This window comes from Corapipo altera, unplaced genomic scaffold, assembly GCF_003945725.1.
Source record: "Corapipo altera isolate COAL_440 unplaced genomic scaffold, ASM394572v1 289, whole genome shotgun sequence".
NCBI classification, from domain to species: Eukaryota; Metazoa; Chordata; class Aves; order Passeriformes; family Pipridae; genus Corapipo; species Corapipo altera.
In genome coordinates, this window is record NW_020885101.1 from 73,365 (window position 1) to 96,179 (window position 22,815).

At 63.5% G+C, this 22,815-nt stretch overlaps 2 protein-coding genes across 3 annotated transcripts in view; one reads left to right on the top strand and one right to left on the bottom strand.

Annotated features, from left to right (window-relative positions):
- Positions 1-5,894, bottom strand: part of LOC113960243 (basic proline-rich protein-like) — a 7,253-nt gene extending 1,359 nt beyond the window's left edge. The window contains exons 1-2 of the mRNA XM_027669710.1: positions 4,160-5,894; positions 1,759-1,833 (exon numbers count right to left, since the gene is read on the bottom strand). Of these exons, the coding sequence (XP_027525511.1) occupies positions 1,759-1,833; positions 4,160-5,655 (1,571 nt within the window). The 5' untranslated portion in view covers positions 5,656-5,894. The remainder of the gene's footprint in view (positions 1-1,758; positions 1,834-4,159) is intronic.
- The window catches only part of LOC113960242 (dedicator of cytokinesis protein 2-like), a 49,543-nt gene that overhangs the window by 23,600 nt on the left and 3,128 nt on the right, over positions 1-22,815 (top strand). For both annotated transcript variants that reach the window (XM_027669708.1, XM_027669709.1), the window contains exons 29-46: positions 15,759-15,857; positions 15,968-16,062; positions 16,347-16,425; positions 16,541-16,641; positions 16,790-16,848; positions 17,006-17,154; positions 17,367-17,452; positions 18,114-18,270; positions 18,641-18,681; positions 18,843-18,933; positions 19,018-19,137; positions 19,696-19,785; positions 19,892-19,996; positions 20,539-20,680; positions 20,829-20,910; positions 21,017-21,101; positions 21,340-21,426; positions 22,506-22,682. In XM_027669708.1, the coding sequence (XP_027525509.1) occupies positions 15,759-15,857; positions 15,968-16,062; positions 16,347-16,425; positions 16,541-16,641; positions 16,790-16,848; positions 17,006-17,154; positions 17,367-17,452; positions 18,114-18,270; positions 18,641-18,681; positions 18,843-18,933; positions 19,018-19,137; positions 19,696-19,785; positions 19,892-19,996; positions 20,539-20,680; positions 20,829-20,910; positions 21,017-21,101; positions 21,340-21,426; positions 22,506-22,682 (1,845 nt within the window). The remainder of the gene's footprint in view (positions 1-15,758; positions 15,858-15,967; positions 16,063-16,346; positions 16,426-16,540; positions 16,642-16,789; positions 16,849-17,005; positions 17,155-17,366; positions 17,453-18,113; positions 18,271-18,640; positions 18,682-18,842; positions 18,934-19,017; positions 19,138-19,695; positions 19,786-19,891; positions 19,997-20,538; positions 20,681-20,828; positions 20,911-21,016; positions 21,102-21,339; positions 21,427-22,505; positions 22,683-22,815) is intronic.

Sequence of the window (22,815 nt, forward strand, 5' to 3'; positions counted from 1 at the left end):
CCCTGGCTGTGCCCCCCAGCCCTGGCTGTCCCCCCAGCCCTGGCTGTCCTCACAGCCCCTGGTATCACCACAGCTCCCAGTGTTCCCGCAGGCCTTGATATCCCTCCAGCCTTCTCTGTCTCTGCAGCCCCTGCTGTCCCCACAGCCCTCCATGTCCCTCCAGCCCCCAGCGTCCCCAGAGCCCCCGGTGTCCCTGCAGCACCCTGTGGTGCGGGCTGGCTGCTGGCAGCGATGTTCCCTCACAGGGAAAACATGTCAGTCTCCTCACACCAGCCACGTCCCATCGGATCAACGAGGTGCTGCGGCGTGTGCTGGGAACACACGTGGCACAGCACACGGGGAGTGCCCCAGGAGCCCTCCTGGCACTCTAACACCTCTCGTCACCTCCTGTCACCTCCCCTTGGGAGGACACAGAGGGTCCCCAGCCATTTCCAGGAAAAAATGGCAAGGGGCACCAGTGGCCCCAGAGCAGGGGGCAGCAAAGGGAGGGACCTTGACTCCCCAGCACTGACACAGGAAAGGGTCAGCACTGCTGGGGGGGTGCTCGGCTGGTGCATTGCCCTGAGGTGGGACGGGGCAGGCAGATCTGACCCCACCACGGGCCATCCCTGGGGTCTGGTGCCAGAGGTGCTCCCTCTACTCCCCCACCCCATGTCCCTCCAGAGCCTCTCCTCATCCTGCGGGCAGCAGCAAAGCCCACTGTGAGTCCCCAGCGGGAGCCTGGCCATTCCAGGGATCCACCTCCCCCATATGTGACATCTGTGGCACTGCCATGCCACGTGGAGACAGGCTCGTCAGGCCCAATTAGCGCTGAAGTCCCCCATGAGCTACAGCAGGGGAGTGTGGGAAAAGTGTGGAGAGCAAGAACGCTGAGGCAGCACCACTGTGCACAGGGGCACGAGGGGTCTGGAGACAGGCACCCCCAGCCCTGGGATGCACCAGGGAAGGGGCACAGTGCTCACAAAGCACAGCAGGGCTGTGGCACACTCGTGCACCACAGAGCAGGGCTTGGCAGCAGCTCTGTGCACCACATCCCACCCATCCCAGCACCCAGAGTCAGCCTAATTAACAGCAAAATGAGAACACACCTGGCCATCCACCCACACTGCAGAGGGGACAGCCAGAAGGACACAAAGGGGTGCCTGGAAGGGCAGAAGGCTTGAGCGAATTCCCAGTTCCTCCGGGAATGGGGCCTGAGAGAGCAGGGAGGGCATGAGATGCCTTTCCCCACAGATCAAATGGGCTCTGAGGAGAGAGGGCAGCAGAGGACGGGGATTCCACACCCCGATCCAAAGCCAGCACTGGGAAGCAGAGACAAAGACCCTGTGTTCCCAAACAGCAGCGAGGGGCAGGAATCCATCTGCAGCATCTGTGTGGAGCTGGCACAGAGACAATGGGATGCAGCCTGGACTCGAGTGAGCCCACGCACCAGCCGCTGGTGAGGCTTCCCCAATAGATTGCCATTACAGGAGATAAATGTTCAGCCATCCTGCCAGAGCAGTCTCCTTCCAGCTGCTGCTCCTCCATGGAGATCACCCTTGCTGCTCCTGGGAGCGGGAGCTGCTCCCCACAGGGATAAAGGGACAGATCCAGGCCGAGTGACAACCAAGACACCCAAGGGTGCTCTGTACATGGTGCCCCCCAACACCGGGACAGGGGGTGCAGGCTCACAGACCCCCCTCTCTTGCCTCACAGAGGAGCCAGGGGGTGCAGGGGAGCAGGACCCCCAGGAGCATGCGGAGCCAGGGCTGCCCTCACCTGTAGATGATACAGGCACAGTCCCGGCAGGTCCCGCAGTTGGCGATGTCCTGCCCGGTCCGGTACGAGTGTCGCCTGGGACAGAGATGTGCCATGAGCCCAGAGACTGGCCTGGGTCTGCCCGTGCCCCCTGCTGCCCCCAGCCCCTCATGTGCCTCTGAGCTCCTACCCCAGGAGCCAGGACTCTCCTCCCTGGATCCCAGTCCCTCTCCTCCCACGCGATCCCATTTAATGCCAGGCCAAGCACGGTTCCTTTCAGCTTCACAGATTTCTCTGATGGGAAGAAACCAGAGCCAGGCCCAGCAGCAGTCCCAAACTCTTCCCTCTGTCTGTGCCCTCTCATTCCCATCCCCATCTTCATCCCAGGGGTCCCCACACCTGCAGCCCCCAGGTGACCACACGTGTCCCCACACACAGTGCCGCAGGGAGTGTCTGTGCGCGAGCACGGGCACACGGTGGTGCCCTGGCAGATGGGCACAGGAGATGCTCCAGACTCATCTCCAGCCTACGCTAGACTTGGAATTTATCTATTCTTGATGCTTTTGTACCAGAGCATCCTCCTCCCCCTCCGGGAAGGTGCACAGGACTCGGATTAAGCTGATGCGTGCCCAGGCTCAGCTCATGCTGCCACATCCTCCTGCCGCTCCACAGAAGGAGTCTGCACCCTCCATGGCTCTGCTGCTGGTGCCAGACCCCATCCCCGAGGCACCCTAATCCCAGGGGCTGTGCCGGGGACCCCCTGCACCCCAGCACTGCTGGTGGGTGCTTCCTGCTGGTCCCTGGTTCCCTCTGCTCTCAGAGCTGTAAGAAATGGCCCCTGTGAAATGTTGTTGGTCCCCTTGGGACCCCACCTCTGTGTCTCCATTGCCCCCTCAGGGCTGTGGAAGGGGGGACAGCTGAGAGAACACCCTCGTGTCCCACATAGATGTCACATTTTCCCATTGAAATCTTCCTCCTGTTACTTGACCTTGACCATGGTTGTTCTCAGCCCTCGGAAACTGGGTCTGTTAATGCACCAAATTATACATTGCAATGGGGATTATTCTATCAGCACCCAAATTAGATCATGAGACCTTTTATATATATATATGGTACGTATGTGTGTGTGTGCCTGCAGCTCTGACGTTTACAACAGCACCTCTCTGCTGGGATAGCTCACCCTGGGATGGTGTTTGGTGTTTAAATATATATGGTGTGTATGTGTGTGTGTGCCCATGGGCACCTTTGCCAGGACGGTTCACTCTGGGATGGTGTTTTGTGCAGGATGTTGCCAGCAGTCAATGCCTTGACTTGGCCAGGACGTGTCAGGGCTGGTGGCCCCACTCCAGTGCACAGTAGGCACCTGGGATCTGACCCGTACCAAATGAGGCCATGCTGTTCCACAGCATAAGGACACCAGGATAATGTTTTATGTGATTTCCTGTCCCGTTCCATGTGTCTCTGGGTATCTTGTTTGCTCACTTCACTGTAACAGTATATGGAGCCAAGGCCTTAATTAAGCTGTCCTGGCTGCACCTGCCTCAGTGGGTGCCGAACTGAGACCCCCAGGGGTCCCTCCCCACTGGCAGTGCTCCAGCAGTGGCACAGAGACGGCATTCCCTGCACTTTGCTCACACCCAACACTGGCTTAATCTGATTGAACAAATGGACCTCTGTGCTGCCCCAGTGGGAGCTGACAATCTTGGGCATCAGGAACAAGCCCCAGAGGTTTTACAGGAGGGTGCTGGGACTGGCACCTCCTGGGAGGTTGGTTGCCCTTGTGTGAGATGAGTTTGGAGGGTCTCAGCTGGGAATCATCATGGACTGACCACCTCGAGCCATTTGGCAAATCTGCCTGGGAGGCCAAGGAATGCTGGCCTGGGGGGAGACCTTGCCCAAGAGAGCAGATCCTGGGCAGGCCAGATGGGGGTGTTGGGCACCTCCCCTGGACACAGACACACCCATCATGAGGGCACCAGCCACTGGATTTGTGCTGAAGGTGCCTCCATGGAGGTGAGAGCTCAGGGTGGCTGCACATGTGGCATGGCAGGGACATGTCCCCCGCTGAGCCAGCCGTTGGGATGTCACATCCCAGATCCCTGTTCCCAGTGACCAATGGGCAAGTCAACTGCACCAGATCTGGGCAGGGGTCCAGCATCCCCTCGTCCCCCAGGCCTGCACCCCCTGCACCCATCCTTGGGCACGGGGAGGGCCCCGGAGGCGTGAGCAGAACGCGCTGGGGAGGGCGAAACCTTGCACTGAGACACGGGGCCGTGTGTGTGTGGACAGCAGCTCTGAGCTTCTCAGAGGGAAACGTCCACGAGGCGGCAGCACCCAAAGCTGGACACGTCCCCTGTTCTCCATCCCCAGCCCCCAAGAGACATTGTCTCCCTGGCCCCTCGCTCCATCCCCGCCTGCTCACCCGTCCCGCTGCGCCTCCTTCTTCTCCAGGTCCTGGATGACGTCCAGCAGCACCCTGATGGTTTGTTGGCTGGTCTCCAGCACCCCTTCCAGGGACTGCAGCTGGGAATGCAGGTCTCCCTGCTCCCCGGGCCGCCAGGGGCCCTCTCCCTGAGTTGTCTGGGCGTCCTCGTCCCTCGCTGGTGGTCCCACCGGTCCCTTGGCCACCACCACCAGCTGCAGTAGGTCCTGGACATGGTGCAGTGTCTCCGGTTGCTCAGCAGCGAGGCAGGGCTGCCCATGCTGAGGGGGCTCTGGTGCCCACCCTGCTGTTTGTGTCCCCATGCTGGGGCCCTGTGGGACTGGGGGCAGCAGCTCCCTGTGTCCCTCGGGTCCTGCCCGGCCATGCCCGGGCTCAGCAGCGTGGAGCCGGCTGCAGGTGCTGAGCACAGCTGGTGTCTTCTCCGGCACAGCAGCGGCAGCAGAGCTGTGCCAGCCCGGCACTGGTGGGATGGGGGCTGGCGAGGTGCAGCAGGGCCCCCCCCATGGCGAACCGCAGAGCTGGTGGTGGGGTGCAGGGGGGTCCCGGGGGGGGTTGCCCTGAGGTGGCTGGCGGAGGCCATGGGTGTCCGTGGCGGGGCCGGGCTGCCGGCGGTGCGGGGAGGGCTGGGGTGGTGGGCGGCCGCAGGGCAGGGTCCGCTCTGAGTCGCTCCGGCCAAGCCCCCGCTGCTCAGCGGGAGGTCGGGGCCGGCCACAGGGTACTGAAGCCGGGCGTGGGGTGACCCCGTGGCCACCTCGTGGGCTCCCGCGGAGCTGGGCACAGGCGGGGGGCGGCGGGCAGGGCTCAGGGGCGCAGCGGGCAGCGGGGCACCCGGCTGTGCCGCGGTAAGGGGGAGGGGGGTCCCTGGGCGGTGGCAGTGGTAGGGGGCACACCGTGGCGTGCTGGGCGAGAGCCACAGTGCGGTCATGTGTGGGGAGGTTGCCAGGGGCCCGCGGGGGCACAGCCCAGCTGGTCGCGGTGGGCACGGCCACCCCAGGGCACCCGGCACTCGCCACGGTGGGCAGTACCGCATCCCCTGCCACATCGCAGACGCTCCTGCTGCGGGGCTGGGGAGCTGGGAAGGGCTTCTGGAGGCTGGGGGAGGTCTGGATGGCCGTGCTCATGCACGCCTTCCTGGGCATGGGCAGCGTCAGCGAGCCCGGCTGTGCCTGGGGCCAGCTGCGCCGCGAGGCACGGAGAGCCGCCGGCTCAGGGGCATCCCTGGGGGGCGGCGAGGCACGTGGGGTGTTGGGGCCGGGGGTGGCCGCGGGCCCAGGCGGGGGGCTGCCCGCCTGCCCTGAGCCGCCCTCCACCAGGTCCTTGAAGCGGACCTGCTGCGTGCGGTTGCGCCGGCGCTTGAGGCGGCTCTCGATGTCGGGCGAGTCGCGGTTGAGCAACACCGAGCGCACCGTCATGGCTTTCTCCTGGCTGCCCTCGCCGGCGGGGGCCGGGCCAGGCACGGGCTCACGGCTGACCATGGCTCAGGGCCGCGGGGCCGGGGGGCTGCGGTGCGGCGCGGGGGGCCGAGCGCCGATGGCCGGAGCCCTGGGCTACACCCGTCCCCAGAGCTGTTGGAGCAGTGGGCAGCCTCATCCCGCGCTGCCACAGAGAGGGGATGCTGGGCGGGAGGCGGGCGAGGGGCCGCGGGGCATGCTGCCCACTGCCCGGCCCTACAGCCCCCGGCACGCCGCCCCGACGGCCCTGCCCGGCACCGCAGCTCCCCGCCGGCGCCCGCAGCCCATCGTCCCGCGGCGGCTGCCCGGGCTCAGGGCCGCCCGCATTGGGCCCGGTGCCGGCCGTGCCTGCCCATGGCTCCTGGGCTCTGGACCTGCGGGGACAGAGAGGTGCGTCAGCCCTGGCCACACCACCACAGCCCCCGAGGACACGAGTGTCCCCGCAGCGCCGCCAGCCTCTCCCGCCTCAGCTCCCTCCCAGCCCGCCATCACCAAACGCGAAGAGACAGACTTTGATCTGCGGCGCTGCCTCCTCAGCACAAAGGGAGAAGGGAAAAGAAACCCCTTTAGCATAAACACGTTCCGAGTTCACAGCTCAAATCAAGCAGAAGCAGCTGTTAAAAATAGCTCTGCCTCGCCGGGGCTGGTGCCTCGTGTGTGGGGCGGCAGTGGGAGGGCAGGACAGGACGGGGGGGGGGCATGGGGCTCCCGTGAGGGACAGACAGACACAGGGCACCTACTGCACGTGGGACACCCATCACACACAGGCACCAGCTCTGCATGGGCTGGAAAGGGCGTGGGGCACCTATCCAGCATGCAACGTGGCTGGAGTGGGCATGGGGCATCCTGCACTGGGCTTGGCCAGATTGGCAGAGGGGACCCGTCGTGTGTGGGGCGTGGCCAGATGGGCACAGGGACCTGTCACTTGTGGAGCATGGCCAGATGGGCACTGGTGGTGCTGGCTGGGCTGCAGGTGTGGGGGGCTAGCTCCGTGGGCAGGGGTGAGACTGTGGCTTGGGGAAACTGAGCCACTTCAGGCATGTGAGAATCAGCAGGAGAGAGAACCTTCGGTGAGACTGTGGAATATCCCCAACACCAGCATTGCTTCCCAGGCAGCACAGGGTCAGGACCTGGGGGCACAGCGGGGATTGCACCCAGCCGTATCCCCATCCCTGCCATCCTTCCTGCACAGCTCTGCAGGGCTCCTCCTCCACACACCTGCCAAGCAAACCCTTTCGCAGCCCTGTCCAGATGTACTCCCAGCACCCAGCCCCATGCCCAGCTGGCTCTGCCTCTGCCCACTGGGTTGCCTGCAGCTGCCCCAGCCCATCACACTGCCTGGGCACATGGAGCACAGGGCACACTGGGAGCCCTGCTGGGATGTCCCAGGGTGCAGGGGAGGCCGATGGCTAATTTCAGGACATGACAGGGAGAGGGTGGGAGAGACAGAGATGTCAGCCCTGGTGCGTGGTAGTTCAGCCTCACCATACCACGCCATGTCCCATGTCCCACATCCCTCTGGTCCCCAGCCCAGACCACAGGCTGCTGCTCCCCCAGGGCCCCCACGCCCTCTCAGCACAATAAGGCAGGAGCCTCGCCGGCTCCACAGCCCCTCTGTCCTCACTGCAGGTGGACACATGGCACAGCCACCCCTTGGCTCCCTCCCTGTCTTACCTTGTTCCTGCTGGCACAAAGCGCTGACTCAGCACAGCAGCCCGGAGTCCCCAGCGCTGGAACAACCAAACTTCCGAGTGCTGCACGTGCCAGTGCCCAGTGCCTCCCCAAGCCCGCAGTGAGCACTGACCCAGCAGAGCAGGGAGCTCACACAGCCCTCCTTGCCCCCACCCCGGCCCTGCATGCCCCAGTGCCTCTGCACACCCCGCCCCGCACTCGTCGGGATGCTGCTCCACACGCTGCCCAGCCGCCCGGCGCTTCCCTTCCCGAGCTTGGAGCCGTGCCCAGACACCCGGAGATGTCTGTGAGGCAGGACGCGACGAGGGATGGGACGGGGCTCTTCGTTAGTATGGGCAGCACAGGCAGAGGAGTGAGCTGGCTCTGGAGCCAGCGGCACCCGTCTCGTGTCCCGCATTGCCACAGCCCTGCCTGGCCCGGGGCACGGGCACCCACTCCATGGCCGTGGTGTGAGCCACCCCCTGAGGCCCTGCCTGCAGGGTCAGCTCTCCCCCTTGTGCCATAGAGGGGGCCAATGCCCTGGGCCAGGTGTCCCATGCCCAGGTCCCCGGCAGCATCCTCGGCTGTGGCTGTGCCAGGGAGGGCAACACGCCGAGGGCAGAGGGGCCCAGTGGGCACATCTCTGTGCCAGAGCCGAGCACTCCAGAAGGCAGCCTGCATGTGGTCAGCCTGCTTCAGAGGGTTCCTTAATGGGAGCACTAGCCAGCACAGGGCAGAGGGTGCTGGGAATGGCTCCAAGGGCCGAGCACAGGGCAGGAGCACCACTGGCACGGTCCGAACCTGGACCAGCCCCGTGATCCTGCGGCGGGCACCTCGCCGAGCCACGGCTGACGCAGCGTGGGACGAGGCTGATCCCCCACCGACACAGCAAATGCGGCACTGTCAGTCAGAGAGGCCTCGCCGGAGCCCCCTCGGCCTCCCAAACCGCTGGGAGATCAGAGACAAGGCACAAGGACAAAGGGAAGCCTATAAATTATACATGGAGCAACTCCATTTGGGAACAGCTCCGAGGATGTCAACCACCCACGCCAGGACCCTCCCACACGTCCCTGCGTTTGCTCTGTGCTGTGGTTGGATTTAGTGCTGTGCTCGGGCACTGTTTGCAGACACTGGTGTCTGCATGGATAACGAGCCCCCTGTAACCTGGGTCTGCCCTCTCTGATGGGACCCCCCAGACTGTCGCTGAATCCGAGGAACCCCCTGTGCTGATGGGCCCCAGGACACCTTGGATGCACCCAGCTGCACTGGCGCTTCCCAGCTCCTCATCAAGCTCCATATACGGGGAAATGGTGCTCAACGCCCCAATCCTGGGGTCCACCGGAGCCCCTCCAAAGTCCAAAGCCCACCACAGTTCCTTCCAGGGTCCAGTCCAAGAGGACCCCAAGGCTGTGGTCACTCCTCTCCGGAAGAGACCTGTGAGAGCCCCCGAGACCAAAGCCGGAGCCCTGGTGCTCCGCTCCAGTGTGCCCCGCTGGGCTCTGTGCCTGTGGGACAGGGGGTGCTGGGGACCCCCTGGGGTGGTCAGTGGAGAGCGACCCTGGGGGAGCCCAGTGCGAGGGATGTGGAGAAGCAGAGCCCTGGCATGGGGGTCCAGGGAATGTGGGTGGGTTGGCACTGGCCAGGGAATGGGCTCGGGGCTTGACTGATCCCCTCTGAAGGACGGCAGCGTGCGCCAGCCACGCCACCCAGCGCGGAGCTGCGGAGAACACGGCTCATCAAACCCATTTGCTGCTGGGCTTGATGAGGTTCCAAGTCTGGTCAGTGGAGGTAAAAGCCTCGTCGGAGCAGACTCGGATTTCTGTGAGGCATTTGACATTTCGACGAAGAAAGCAGGATAATCCCAAAGCAATGTGACACACATTAAATGGATTAAAACCAGCTAACCAACACATCTCCACTTGTAACCATCCCACAACCATCACCCATAGCTGGACTCTGCCCCACTGCTACAGAGGGGCAGCGGCCCAGGGCAGTGTTTGGTCCTGACCACAGAGGGAAACTGAGGAAATGGGAGAAAATGAAGTGCAAGGAAGAAAAAAGGCCAACACAGAGGCAGGTGATAGGCGTGGGGCCGAGGCTGTGTAGGATTGGGCTCTGGGCAGTAGTTCCAGGCTGTGCTCATGGCAGCTGGAAACACGGGCTGATGAGCTGGAGGAGCAACTTCCTTAAAAAGTGAGGCCAGCTGGTGCAGGAGCAGCTTGGAAAGGGAGGATCCTCCATCTCAGCAATTTTTTAGATCTGAGTGGTTTTTCTCCTCTGGTTCCTGTGGCAATTCCAGGCTCATGGATAAGGTGGGACAGCAGGTCACATTGATGGTGTACAGGTAAAACCAGGTGATTCTCCTGTAATGCAACAGAGGACATGAGTCCTGCGGCAGCGGGTTGCGCTGGATGCTCAGCACAGCTGGGAAGGATGTCTGCTCCACTGAGTGAGCCCAGGAGCTGAGGAAGTGTTGGGAACCTCTTCCCATGGACACCACTGACCAGCACCCACAAAGACTCAGTACCCTCCTAGTGAGCAGCACCAGGGCTCCGAATCATGTGCCAGCCCAGCTCCCTCCCCAGCCCAGAGCCCTTTGCCACAAACATGCTGTGCCATGTCAGATAGTGGGATGCCGCACCTCATCCTGCATCACCTGCCCACCAGCCTGCAAAGGGCTTGGGAATCTCCCCTGGGAGAGCCCCAGCACTGGGTTCCTCTGGCCAGCACCGACTGATGGTGAATTTTGTGAGTGAGAGGCACTAAACCTGCTGGGTTTGCATCGTGGGACTCATCTCGCATGGTGCAGGGTTGCCCTCAGAGGACAGAGTCCTGCTTCACACTGCCCTGTACAGAAAGTTACCTGCCAGCTTTGGCCCTTTCCCCACCCATCCTCCTCCTCGTCCTCCTAGTAATGCCTGTGGCAGAGGGAAAACCGGAACAGACACATAAATCTTCTCAGGATGCAAGAGGACAGGAGATGAGATTTATGAGGGAGGAAGTCAGCTTCTCCTGGAACTGCAGAGGAGAGCAGCAAATGACCCGGCTCCACTCATGAGGTAACAGTTTCTGTGGGGCAACACTTCTGATTTTTCTGATCTCCAGAGAAGAGAGAGGTGCTGCTGGCAATGGAGAGGGTCAGCACTGGAGGATGAGGCACTGGAGGGGCAGAAGCCAGGCTCATGACACATCACTCCACAGCAGAGTCTAATCCTGCCTTGGCTCTGGGAGGACTCGAGGCGTTTGTACTCAGATCAGAGCATCTCTGGGACTCGAGGAAGGAGGACTCAGAGCAGCTCCTCAGGCAAATTGCACACCCAAAATCCAGTTCCTCGCTGAGGAAGCTCCACCACGAAGGCAGCTCATGCCCTGCCCTCACGGTTCTCTTGGAGGCTCTTCCAGAACTCAGCTGCTCAGAGCCTCACAGACCTTCTCATTTCCTGCAGGCACTTAATCATGGCCCGTTTATATCCGACTGTACTTGTGCCAATGGAGCGCTTCCGCTCGAGCAGCTCTTCTCCCTCCTCAGCACTCAGCCCTTGTGGTCCCCAGTGAGGAAATGTCCCTTCTTCAGCCACAATCCCAGTGCTCTGCGGGTCCAGTTCTGTTCATGTCCCCAAGCCCAGCTCCCCATGTCCCCAGTGGTCCTCACAGCACCTGATCCCTCCCTCCAGGCAGCACTCAGGGCGCTGCTCAGACACCACTGGGGCTCCCCCAGGACCCCTGGGTTGGCCTGACCAAAGGCACAGGTACTGTCCCTGTCACCGTGGCCTGTGCCCTACAGCCCCCCAGCACCCACAGAGCATTGCCCAGGGGTTCCAGAAGTGGCACTGGCACACGGGTCCTGGCACGAGTGGCAGCTCGCATGAGCCGAGGGATCCGCACTCATCCCTATGTAGGTCACTGGTTGAAGTGCTCTGCGGGAACATTAGTCACTCTCCCAGCCACGGGGCCCAGGAGAAGGCTCTGGAGCCCAGCCAGGGCGGGGGGTCTCCACCACCCATCTTCCCACAGGGCAGCACCCACGGGCACCCTGCAGGCTCCTCTCTGAGGCCACGGAGGCTCCTGGGTGCCCTGGCCACACACACCATGGCTCATGCCCACGGAAGAGGTCCCATTGATTGGGAAGGAGCAGCCTCCTGGCACACAGAGGTCACCAGTTCTGCTTCCACTGCTCCCCTCCACCTGCAGATGTGCTGGTGCTGCACATGGAGGATGCATGCGGTCAGGAAGAGGAGAGTACAAAGCCTCTACGTGAGCCTTCAGAAGCTGCAGAAGCCAAATTATTCCTCTGTCTCCTGTGGATGCTAATATGGCTGTCATGGCAGTGGCGTCTCTGTTCCCTCCACTACCTGCTGGCGTTCCCACCTCTCTGCCAAGCAGAGGAGCATCGGTATCACCGTTTTAATGAGACATGTAGAGGTAGAGTGACCTGCCTGGGGGAGCACGGGCAGAGCAGGGCAGACAGCCCATGTGGAGCAGGAGCATCTCAGGAGGGGTTTGTTCCATATCCCAGGGCTTCCCTCAGCCACCTCCACGGAGGAGCAAGTGAACATCCCTGGAGCTGCTGCCAGCACTGCAGTTCAGTGTCACTCCTTGGGGCTGCAGGAGAGACCACCCTGGGAGGAAGAACACCCAGCAAATGTGGTGTGAGCAATACCATGCTCCTCTGAGCCCTGGAAATGCTCTGCGTGTCTACAGGGATCTGGGAAGATGTTTGTCACAGAGATCCAGCCCAGAGAGCTCAACTACAGCCCAGAGAGCTCGACCACAGCCCAGGGCTCTGCCAGCACCTCTGCCCCAGGATGATCCCGAGCAAATGTCAGGACCAGGAAGCGAGACACAGCTCATCAGCAGACCCCACAGCCCCGTGCTCTCTGGGGAGGGTGTCTCACCTTTCCAGAAGGGGCTTGGGCACCCATCTGGAGCCCACCCTCCCCAGCATGCAGAGCAGCCAGCCAGGCTGGGGGGGCCCTGTCAGACCAGGACTCCAGGAGCTTCCTCTCATGCCAGAAATGGCATCAGAAAGCCACAAGCTTTCCCCAGAGCACAGTTATGGAAAAAGCTGGAAAGGCTTCACCACCCAGCTGTTCCCACACCACCCTGGCCACCCCTGCACACACTGGTCTGGGTTTAGGGGGCTCAGCAGGGTCCCCCCGGGATAGCCCCTGTCTCACTGGTGCCCACCAGCCATGGTGCCAGCAGCCAGCATTGCGGCCTCTGCAGCTGCAGCTCCCAGCACAGGGAACGTCCTTCCAGAATACAAATTCCTGCCTTTAAGTGCATTCCCAATGCCATCAGGCAGCCTGCTCCCCTTTATCTCCATGTGCTTTGGACAACTGTGGTTACCAGGGGAATCTGGGAATTACCAAGTGTCCTCCTGTCTCCCTGTGCCTCAGTTTCCCCACCATCAAACAGCCTGGACCACACGGATCATCCCCACAAACACGGGAGGCAGGCTCTGCCAAAGGCACTGGTTAGGACTGGAGTAGTGTTGTTAGCACGGATGGGAATAGACCCACTAATTATCCATGGCCTCTGGATGCCACCACACTATTAAATAATTATAATAATTATCATTTGTAAAGAAGACAACCTCAGTCCAAAGGAGCTTCTGCGATGAAATCCACCCCACTCCTCTGAGAGCGCCAGAAAGACAAACCCTCCCCATGGAGAGGGGATGAGGGAAAGGGCCGGGGGTACCAGCCTCAGCCTGGCTTTGCCCGAGGGTCCCTCCCGCGGCCCCCTGGCCCTTCTCCTCGGGCAGCACCGCAGGGAGGCAGCGCAGTCGGTGGTCCCCCGCGTCCCCACCGCGTCTGTGCCGAGGGGCTCGTTCCCCTGCCCCCGAGAGCTCCCCGAGAGTGTGGAGACCGCCGGGAGCTGCTGCTGGCACTAAATGCGTTCTGCCACCCAGAGCGGGCAGCTGACATCGATGTCCCCGTGTGTCCCCATGCAGGCACACGCTAGCACAGCCGTGGCCCAGTGGTTACTCATACGTGTCCACCTCATGCTCCCAATACAAAACCGGCTCCGCGGAGATCTCCCGCCCCCCCGCACCTCTGCCGGGAGCCGCAGCTCTAACGGGCTTTGTGCGCGATCCCGTGGGGAGGGTCGGGACCGGCGCACCCCGGGAGCTGGGCTCCCTGTTTCGCAGGACTGGCTGGGCTCGCTCCCGCATCCCGGAGCCCCGCTGGCGGACACAAGGCCTTGGGCGCGGAGCGCGGCGCCGGGAGCAGCCGGGAGCAACGTGGGCTGAATCCCTCCAGCCCCGGCCGGCGTCACCGCGGCGCGCGGTGCTGAAAGGGACATCCCTGGATCTGCGTGTGCGTGTGTCAGCCGGCATAGCCCCGGTGACCGACCCGTCCCTCACGAGGGGGAGCGGGGCACAGCCGAGCCCGCCCGGCCGCTCCCCAGCGCGGCTCTCGCACGCAGCCCCGCACGCAGCCACTCGACAAGCGGCGGGGCCACGGGCCGGGGCGGCACGGCGCGGCTGCGGCACCGGGGCACGATCTGGGGGTCTTCGGCCCCTCTAACACAGCAGCTCCCACCAGAGATTCACCTCCCTCGGCTGCACACCGTGCCACCGCTCCAGCACGGCTGGGACCCCCAGAGACCCCACCATGGCAGCCGGCGGCCACGTCCGTGCGGGGTGCCCAGCGTAGGGGGCTCGGAGCGGGGTGCCCGGCGCACGGTGCCTGCCATAGGATGCTCGGTGCGGGGTGCCACCGCCCCCGTGGTTCCCGCAGTTCCCCGGGCAGCTCCTGCTCAGCGGGGGCAAAGAAGAGGCGGACTGGGAAGTGCCGCGACCCCCGGGGCTCCAGAGTCGGGCACCACGCACCGGCGGCCGGGAGAAGGGGGACACCACGGATCCCCCTTGCCAGCCCAGCCCGGCTCCTCGCCCTGGCCCCGCCGGCCCCCGGCACATCTCTCGGGGCCGCGGGTGTTCGCATCGCCCCCGCGCCCCCGGGGTCCCCGCACCGTCGCGCAGTCCCGGCTTCAGGGCTCCCGGTACCGCGCCGCCGTTCCTGGTCCGGGGGTTCCTACGCCCCGGCCGCGGGGCCGCCCGGAGTCCCGGTCCCGGTCCTGGCCCGGCGCCGCAGGGCCGATCCCCGCAGCGCCCGGCCCGGCCGCCGCCCCGTTCCCCGGCAGAGCCCTCTCCCCATCCCACCGGTACCTGGTGCTCGGCGGCGGAGCGGCTCCGGCAGCGGCGGGCGCGGGGCTCGGCGGGGCGGGGCGGGGCGGGCGGCGCGCGCTCGCCGGTACCGGGGCGGAGCCGGCGGGGGCGGAGCTTCGCGACGGGGAGCGCGCCCGGGTACCGAGCCCCGGAGGAGCCCCGGAGGAGTCCCGGTCCGGCACCGGGCGGGTCCTGCCCGGACGGTGCGGTGGCTGCCGGCCCCGCGGGCCCCCGGTGTGCCGGTTCTGCTGCGCGGGGCAGCGCTCGGCGGGGCGGCCGTGGGGCTGTGGCGTCACCTGGATGCCCGAAGGATCGTGAGCTGTTGGGATTTGATCCATTTGCTTCCCACAAGATCATTCGCTGCAAATCCACCCGCAGCCAGTTTTGGCCGTGGCTTCCCCGCAGCAGCCCTCAGAGGGCTGCACCCCATCCCGAGGAGCTCCCGGGGCTGCCTGGGAGCTGCGGGGACGAAGCTGGAGCCCTTGGTCACTGGCAGCAACCATGTTCCTCTGAACCGCCCTGGGCTGTCCCCTTTGGGCTCCGTGTTGTTGGCAAGGGCTGGCCTGGGGTCGGTGAAATTGTCCAGGAGGAAGCTCCGGCACTGACCAACCTACCGGGACTGGAAGGTTCCTGTGGCACCCCGCGTCCTGCACAGAGCTGCTGGGGCTGCTCCAGCACACCCAGGATGGACAGTGGTGCCCAGTGCCCGGTGCTGCCCTCACAGGGCTCACGGCATGATCACAGAGTTCCACCAGTAACCCTGGGGCACGGCAGGGCCATCACTCATCCTGAGCCCGCAGGATGATGCTCTTACCCCAGAGACCCCCAGGACATCTTTCTGGACAGCATCCTGCTCCTGCACAGGCTGCTTATCTCACCACAAAGCCAGGAGCCTCCTGGACTTGAGCCAAGGGCTCAGTTTGGGACCCTTCACTGGAGGTGCCAGGCTCCAGAAAGAACCTCCTTACTATTTTCAAAATGCCCTTAAATTACCTTAAAAATGACAGAAATGCTTTAGCACCACGCTGTAGAGCTATGCCTGCATCCCCTTGGAGTCATGACAGGTGCCAGAGCCATCCCATCCCTGGAGTGGGATGTGCAGACCAGGAGCTGGAGATGAAGGGGGCAGGAAAAGTCTGTGGAGCTGGGGTGGAGGGAACCAGGGCAGGTGGGGGGCGAATGTCCCCCAGAGCAGTTGGGTCTCCAGGGTACAGACTGACTGGGGGAACAGGGATAGTGTCTCCTTCCATGGTCATGGGACTGACCAGCCCATCTCCCCCAGAGCCACTACGTGGCCTGCATGGCTGCCATCCTGAGCCAGATGGACGAGGATCACTACAGTGCCTACATCCAGGCGTTCCCCTCCCGGCCTGAGCTGATGGTGAGTGCTGCCCCTTGGCAACACCAGCACCTCCCTCACAGCACCTCTCTGTCTTCCCGAGAGGGCATCATGGTCCAGCCCAGCTCCTGACATCTCCTCCTCCCTGGCAGGACTTCCTCATGGAGACCTTCATTCTCTTCAAGGACCTGATTGGGAAGACAGTGTATCCCTGCGACTGGGTGGTGATGCACATGGTGCAGAACCGGTGAGGGCCTGGGCTGGGAGGGACCCGTAGGCAGGCGCTGGGGCTGGGGGTGAGACTCTGGGGTTCCTCGCGGGGCACAGGGCAGGCAGACACTGGAGCAGAGCTCCAGGCACGCAGGACCGGTGCACCCAGGCGGCGCTGGGCTGCGCTGCAGTGGGCACAAAGGCCCCTGCCCTACCCCCACTGCGGGACAGCAGTGGGCACGTGGGTGGTGGGCACACTGGGTTGGGCAGTGGGCACACTGGTGCTGCCCTTGCTCAGTGCCTGTGGCCACTTGCTCCCAGGGAGTTCCTGCACACCATCAACCACTTTGCCACGACCTTGACCAAGATGTTCCTGAGCAACAGCAGCTTCGAGCTGCAGGTGAGTGGGCACTGCCGGTTCCTGGTGGGGACTGGGGGTCCAGGAGAGGACACACCCTGGCCCCCAGTCCCCCATTTCACCCAGCCTGACATTCATCCCTGTGCTTTCACTGCAGCTTTGGAACAACTATTTCCACCTGGCTGTGGCCTTCCTCACCCAGGAGTCCCTGCAGCTGGAGAACTTCTCCCCAGCCAAGCGCAACAGAATCCTGGCCAAGTGAGTCCACTCCGGCCGATCGGCAACACCTCGGGTCCCTGGCCCAGGCTGCCGCCACGCCGCAGGGTCAGGGATTTTGGGGTGAGCTGGCCAGGGCGTGCCACACCCTGGGCTGCAGAGCGATGCTGACTGACCACCATCCCGGCAGGTACGGGGACATGAGAGCCACGATCGGAGCATCCATCCGGGACATGTGGTACAGCCTCGGTGAGCCAGGGTGTGCAGGGGGGTTGTTGGGTCTCCATGGGCTGGTGTCCATCTGCACCATCATCAGACTGGCTGTGGGGAGTGGGGTGTTGCCAGTGTGGCCATGGGAGCCTGCATGGGTGCAGATCTGTCCCCCAGCCCTTCCTGCCCTCCCCAGGCCATCGCAAGATTGAGTTCATCCCGGGCATGGTGGGCCCTATCCTGGAGATGACGCTGGTGCCAGAGCTGGAGCTGCGCAGGTCCACCATCCCCATCTTCTTCGACATGATGCTCTGCGAGCACCAGCTGACTGGGAGCTTCAGCCAGGTGAGGGACAGGACTGCTCCTGGGGAGCAGGATGGGGTGGGATGGTGCAGGAACCACCTGCACCAGGGGAGTAGCATGGCCTGGGAGTGGGGACAGGGACCTGTCTCTGCCAGGTGGTTGCTGGGGAGGGGCTGCTCTGAGGCCCCGTCTCTGGGGGCTGCTACTGCAGCAGCCAGGGCCAAGCTGAGGCCATCCTCGTTTCCCCCCCCCAGTTTGAGGACGAGATTCTGCGCAGGCTGGACAGCGAGGTGGAGGGCGGCCGTGGGGATGAGCAGTACAAGCAGCTTTTCAAGAGCATGTGAGTGTGCGGTGACATCCCCACCTTCTCCCCAGGGCACAGACCTTTTGCTGTCACCATTCTCTGCCATCCCACTCCTCCTCACATCTGTGCCCTGACCTGGAGAATGCTGCTGGGGAGTGGGACCAGAGAGGAGGAAGGATGGTGCCTGAGCACCATTATGTGCCCCCTGCACACCTCTGCTGCTCTGGCCAGCCTGCCGCTGCCTGCCCCCAGCAGTGCCCCTGCCCCAGGTGTTGTCCCTGCCCTTGGTGATGCTCCTGTCCCCAGTGATGCCTCAACCCCAGGAATTACCCTTGTTCTGCCCCAGGAGTTACCCCTGCCCCAGGAATTAGCCCTGCTCTGCTTTGGGACTTGTCCCTGCCCCAGGAACTACCCCATGCCCCACGTGATACCCCTGCTCCAGGTGATGCCTCTGCCATCTCCAGGCTTTACTCCTGCTCTGTTGTGCTCGTCAGGTTCCCATGCAGGATGATGGAGCTGTCAGGTCTCCCACCATCCCAGCCATGCCTGTGGGGGGTCTCACTGCAGACCAGGGGTTGATTTATGCCCCTTGTTGAGAGTCTTCTCTCTCCCAACTCCCAGTCCCTGGGAAGCTGAGCAGGGCAGTAGTGGGAGCACTGGGTGTGCAGTGGCGCCCATGGTCCCCTCTCTTCCCCAGCCTGCTGAGCTGCTGCCAGAGACACTCTGAGATGGCCAAGCCCGGGACAGACTTCGTGGAGCTGGTGACTGCGCTCCTGGAGCGGCTCCTGGACTACCGGGCTGTCATGAACGATGAGAACAAGACCTACAGCATGAGCTGCACTGTCAACCTCCTGGTGGGCACCTGTGCCCTGCCCCAGCTCCCTGAGGATGGCAGGGCTCAAGCCCAAGTCCACCCAGCTCCCTGGGCTGGCAGGCTGTGGGAGGGGCTCATCTCCACTTTCCCACAGTCCCTGGGGCTGGCAGGGCTTGTCCCTGTGTCTCCCCAAGTCCCCTCAGTGCCCCTGGCACAGCATAGATGGGGAGCACCCACTGCCAGAGCCAGTGTCCCCTGGGAGTCGCCGTGCAGCTCCCTGGTGCCAGGGGTAGCCCCTTCTCTGTGTGGGGACAGTCCTGGCAGCACCATGACCCACTGTGGGTCTGTGGGGGGCTGTGGCACGTGTCCCTTCTGGGGCCACTCAAACAGCCTTGTCTGCTCTTCCCCAGAACTTCTACAAGGAGATCGACCGCCAGGCCATGTACATCAGGTGAGTGCAGCACCAGGAGACTGGCAACACCTGGGGTGGGGAGTCCCGGGGCCCCGAGCTCCCCACTGGAATGTCAGAGCGGCTGGAGGGGCAGGGGCTGGGGCTGCACGCGCCAAGCTGTGCTGGCTGCCAGGCCCCACACGCGGTTCCATCGCTCCCAGGTACCTGTACAAGCTGAAGGACCTGCACATCAGCTACGAGAACTACACGGAGGGAGCCTACACGCTGCTGCTGCACGCCCGCCTGCTCACGGTGGGTCCAGGGGGGACGCGGGGGGCGGGCGGCCGTGGTGACTTGGCACGACAGGCCAGGTCCTGTCCCCTCTCCCCCATGCAGTGGTCAGAGGAGCCCAACACGGCCCCTGTGCCGGGCCTGCACGGCCACCACCTGCATACCCAGCGCCAGCTGAAGGAAGCTCTGTACAACCAGATCATCAAATACTTTGACCAGGGCAAGGTGAGTGCAGCCACCCAGCCCCGCAGCCCCCAAGCCCACATAGCCAGAGGAAGCTCGGCTGGCTCAGGGCAAACCTGGGCCCCTGGCCACCTCTGGCCCCTGCTCCAAGCCCCCAGACCTGGGCTTCAGCACAGCCCCTCAGCCTCCCCACAGCTATGGTGGGGCTGGAGCTGCCCTGCAGTAAGCCTGGCTGGAGGGTTCACCTCACAGCCACTGTCCTTCATCCCATCCTGTCCTACCCTATCCCACCCTGCCCCATCCCATCCCATCCTGTCCCAGTCCCAGCCCTGGTACTGCCAGGGGCCAGAGCTGGGACATCCTGGGAGGAGAGCTTGTCGAGGCTGGTGGGCTCCAGGGCTGGATACAGTGAGAAGCCAAGTCCTGCTGCTGCACTGGACCACCAGTCCCCACAGGGAGAGACTTCTCTCCTCTCCTCACCGGGGGGTAGGGATGCAGGTGCCCCCAGAGGCAGGGGGGTCTCCTCTGGAAGCCCCTGGTGCCCCCTCACCCAGCATTCCCTGTCCTGGGGGGGTCCTACCCTGGCTCCCTCTTCTCCAGATGTGGGAGGAGGCCATCCACATCTGCAAGGAGCTGGCAGAGCAGTACGAGAGCCACGTCTTTGACTATGAAATGCTGAGTGACATCCTGGTGGGTGCCCAGCTGGGATGGGGGGTGCTGCTGGCAGGGCAGGATGGTGGGGATGAGCTGGGGGATGGTGGTCTGCAGGGCCCCATCCTGCCCCTCTCCCCTGCAGCAGCGGGAAGCCAAGTTCTACGAGAAGATCCTGAAGGTGCTGCGGCCCAGCCCAGACTACTTTGCCGTGGGGTACTACGGGCAGGGCTTCCCCACCTTCCTCCGGGTAAGTGGGGCCGGGAGCAGCTCCACGCCTGCCACCTCCACACCCAAAGAACCCCACTTCTCACTGGTCTCCACCTGGATGTGGAGCTGTTGACTACAACTCTCCAAGTGTCACCATCCAGCCCGTTCTTTACTCACCAAGGGTCCCATCTGCCCCATCCAGGCCCGTCCAGCTTGGAGAAAAGGGTGTCCTGGGCACAGGGTCAGATGCTTTGCACATGTCCAGTCACTCTCCCCTCATCTACCCATGCTGTCATCCCCTTGTAGAAGCCACTGGATTGGTCAGGCAGGATTTGCCATTAGTGACACTGCCTTGGCTGGCAACAATCACCTCCTGATTCTCCATGTGTCTGTTCCTTTTTCCTCCAGTTGCTGCATTTGGGGAGATATTTTTTTCTAGAGGGGGTGTCTCCTGTTTGGCAGGGGTCTCAGCCTCAGCAGCACCTGCACCCCAGTGCTCTGGGGCTTACTGGTGCACAGCCCTAGGGCTCCCCAGCCCCACTCCGTGGCACTGGGATGAGCTGCCACCTTCCTCCCCTGCAGAACAGAGTCTTCATCTACCGGGGGAAGGAGTATGAGCGCCGGGAGGACTTCGAGATGCAGCTGCTGAGCCCCTTCCCCAACGCCGAGAAGCTGAAGAGCACATCCCCTCCCGGGCAGGACATCAGGGGCTCCCCGGGGCAGTGTATCCTCCGTGCAGGGGGCTGGGGCTGGGGGAGCGGCTCGGTCCCTGTCCATTGCCCTGCGTGTGGGGACTCCTGCAGTCCTGAGGTTCGCCCCTCTTCCCAGAGCCCCGTCCCCCCCTGGTGCCCGTGGCTCCTTCACTCCCGCAGACATCCAGTGCTTCACTGTGCAGCCGGTGGAGGAAGCCAGGGTCCGGCTCAAGGGCCGGATCATCCCAGAGCAGATCACCAAGTGAGTGTCCAGCGTGGGGGGGAAGCACAGGGAGCCCCCTCTCTGCTCCTTGTGGGTGGGACACAGTGGGGGCCCTCTTCCATCTCTGCCCCTTCACTCCCCACAGCTTCTACAAAGCCAACCATGTTCAGCAGTTCAGCTACTCACGGCCCTTCAAGAGAGGCCCGAATGATCCTGACAATGAATTTGCAGTGAGTGCTGGGAGGGGCTGCCAGGACCCCAAACCAGGAGGGATGGGAGAGCTGGGGGGGGCCCTGCAAGGAGCCAGGGACCAGAGGAGAGACAGGCGGTCCCTGGTTGTGGGATGGGGAAGGTGGTGGTCCTGTGCCCATGAAAAGGGGAGGTGGGAGGCCCCCCGTCCCACAGGGCAGCCAGGGGTGAGTGTGGGTGACTGAGGGGGGCGGTGGGTGACTGCTGCCCTTCCGGCAGAACATGTGGATCGAGCGGACGACCTTTGTGACAGCCTATCCCCTGCCTGGCATCCTGCGCTGGTTTGCTGTGACTGCCACCACCACGGTGAGGAGTGGGCAGGGGGGGAGCAGGGCCCTCCCTGGATCCCGGTGAGCACAGCTCCCAGCCCCCAGCCCTGCCAGGAGCTTGAGCCAGGGCATGGGGAACATGTTCTGCCCATGCTCATCTAAGCCTCTGCCCTGGTTCTTGCACCCCATCAGAGCCTGTTAGTGCACACCTGATCCAGCCCACTCAGTGCTTGAGCCCCCAGATCCACAGCTCCCAGCTCCCTCCCATGACCCCCCTTTGGCATTGCCTTGGCCTCTCTGTCCCAGGAGCAGGGCTGATCTCGGGGCAGTGCCAGGTGGGATCGCTGTGCCAGGCCACGGGAAAGGGTTCCTCTGCTGACACAGGGCATGGAGACCTCCGGGCACTCCAGGCACTGGCAGCCTTCATTTGCTGGTGCCAGCAGCACCAACGTGGTGGCAGGGACAGGTTTGCATGGCTGGACCACTGGAACACACATCTCCTCTGTGGGCAGCAGGGACCACGTGTGGGGAGCAGCAGAGGGTGGAGGGGTGTTAGCAGCTGCTGCCAAGGCTCTGTGCATGGGCTTTGTGCCTCTGTCAGAGGCAGGTGCTCGGCCAACATCCAGGGAGGCTCAGGAGCCACAGCAATGGAGATGTGACGTGCCCTAGTGGGCTGTCACACAATGCTCTCACTGGGCTGTTGGGATGCCCTGGCTGGGCTGTCACAGGGTGCTGTGGGCATGGGGACATACAGCTGTACAAGCACTGCATACATGTCTCTGCCGTGGTGCTCAGGCTGTGCCTCCCACTGCTGCACCCCCAAAGTGACACCGATGGTTAACCAGGTTTCCTGTAAGCCACTGCAGCCTCATGCCTGCAGGACTGACCTTGAGGCAGCCTGTGCTGGGAGCAGGGACCAGCACGGCCAGTGCGTCCCTGTGAATTCTCGGCTCAGCCCCAAGCACCCAGTGCCAAGGGTCTGAGGAGCTTCATGGAGTGAGATGTGCAGCCCTTGGGGTCCCTCCTCTGGGGCCAGGGAGAGCCCACCCTGCCAGCCCTAACTAGGGGGGGAGGTGGCTGGGCCAGCGGGCACTGACCTCCCCTCCCTGCACACAGACCATCATCTCCCCCCTGGAAAACGCCATTGAGACAATGATGAAAACCAATGAGAAAATCATGAGTGAGATCAACCGGCACCAGAACGACCCCAGCCTGCCCATCAACCCGCTCTCCATGCTGCTCAATGGCATCGTGGACCCTGCTGTCATGGGTGGCTTCGCCAAGTACGAGGCGGTGAGTACACACAGGAGCTGTGCTGGGGCCAGCCGGGCACCGCCCGGGGCTGGTGGCCACAGGCACTGGCACCACTCTGCCATCCCACTCTGTGTGGAGCCGGGCCAGCCTGGCAGTAGGACTGAAGGGGGTC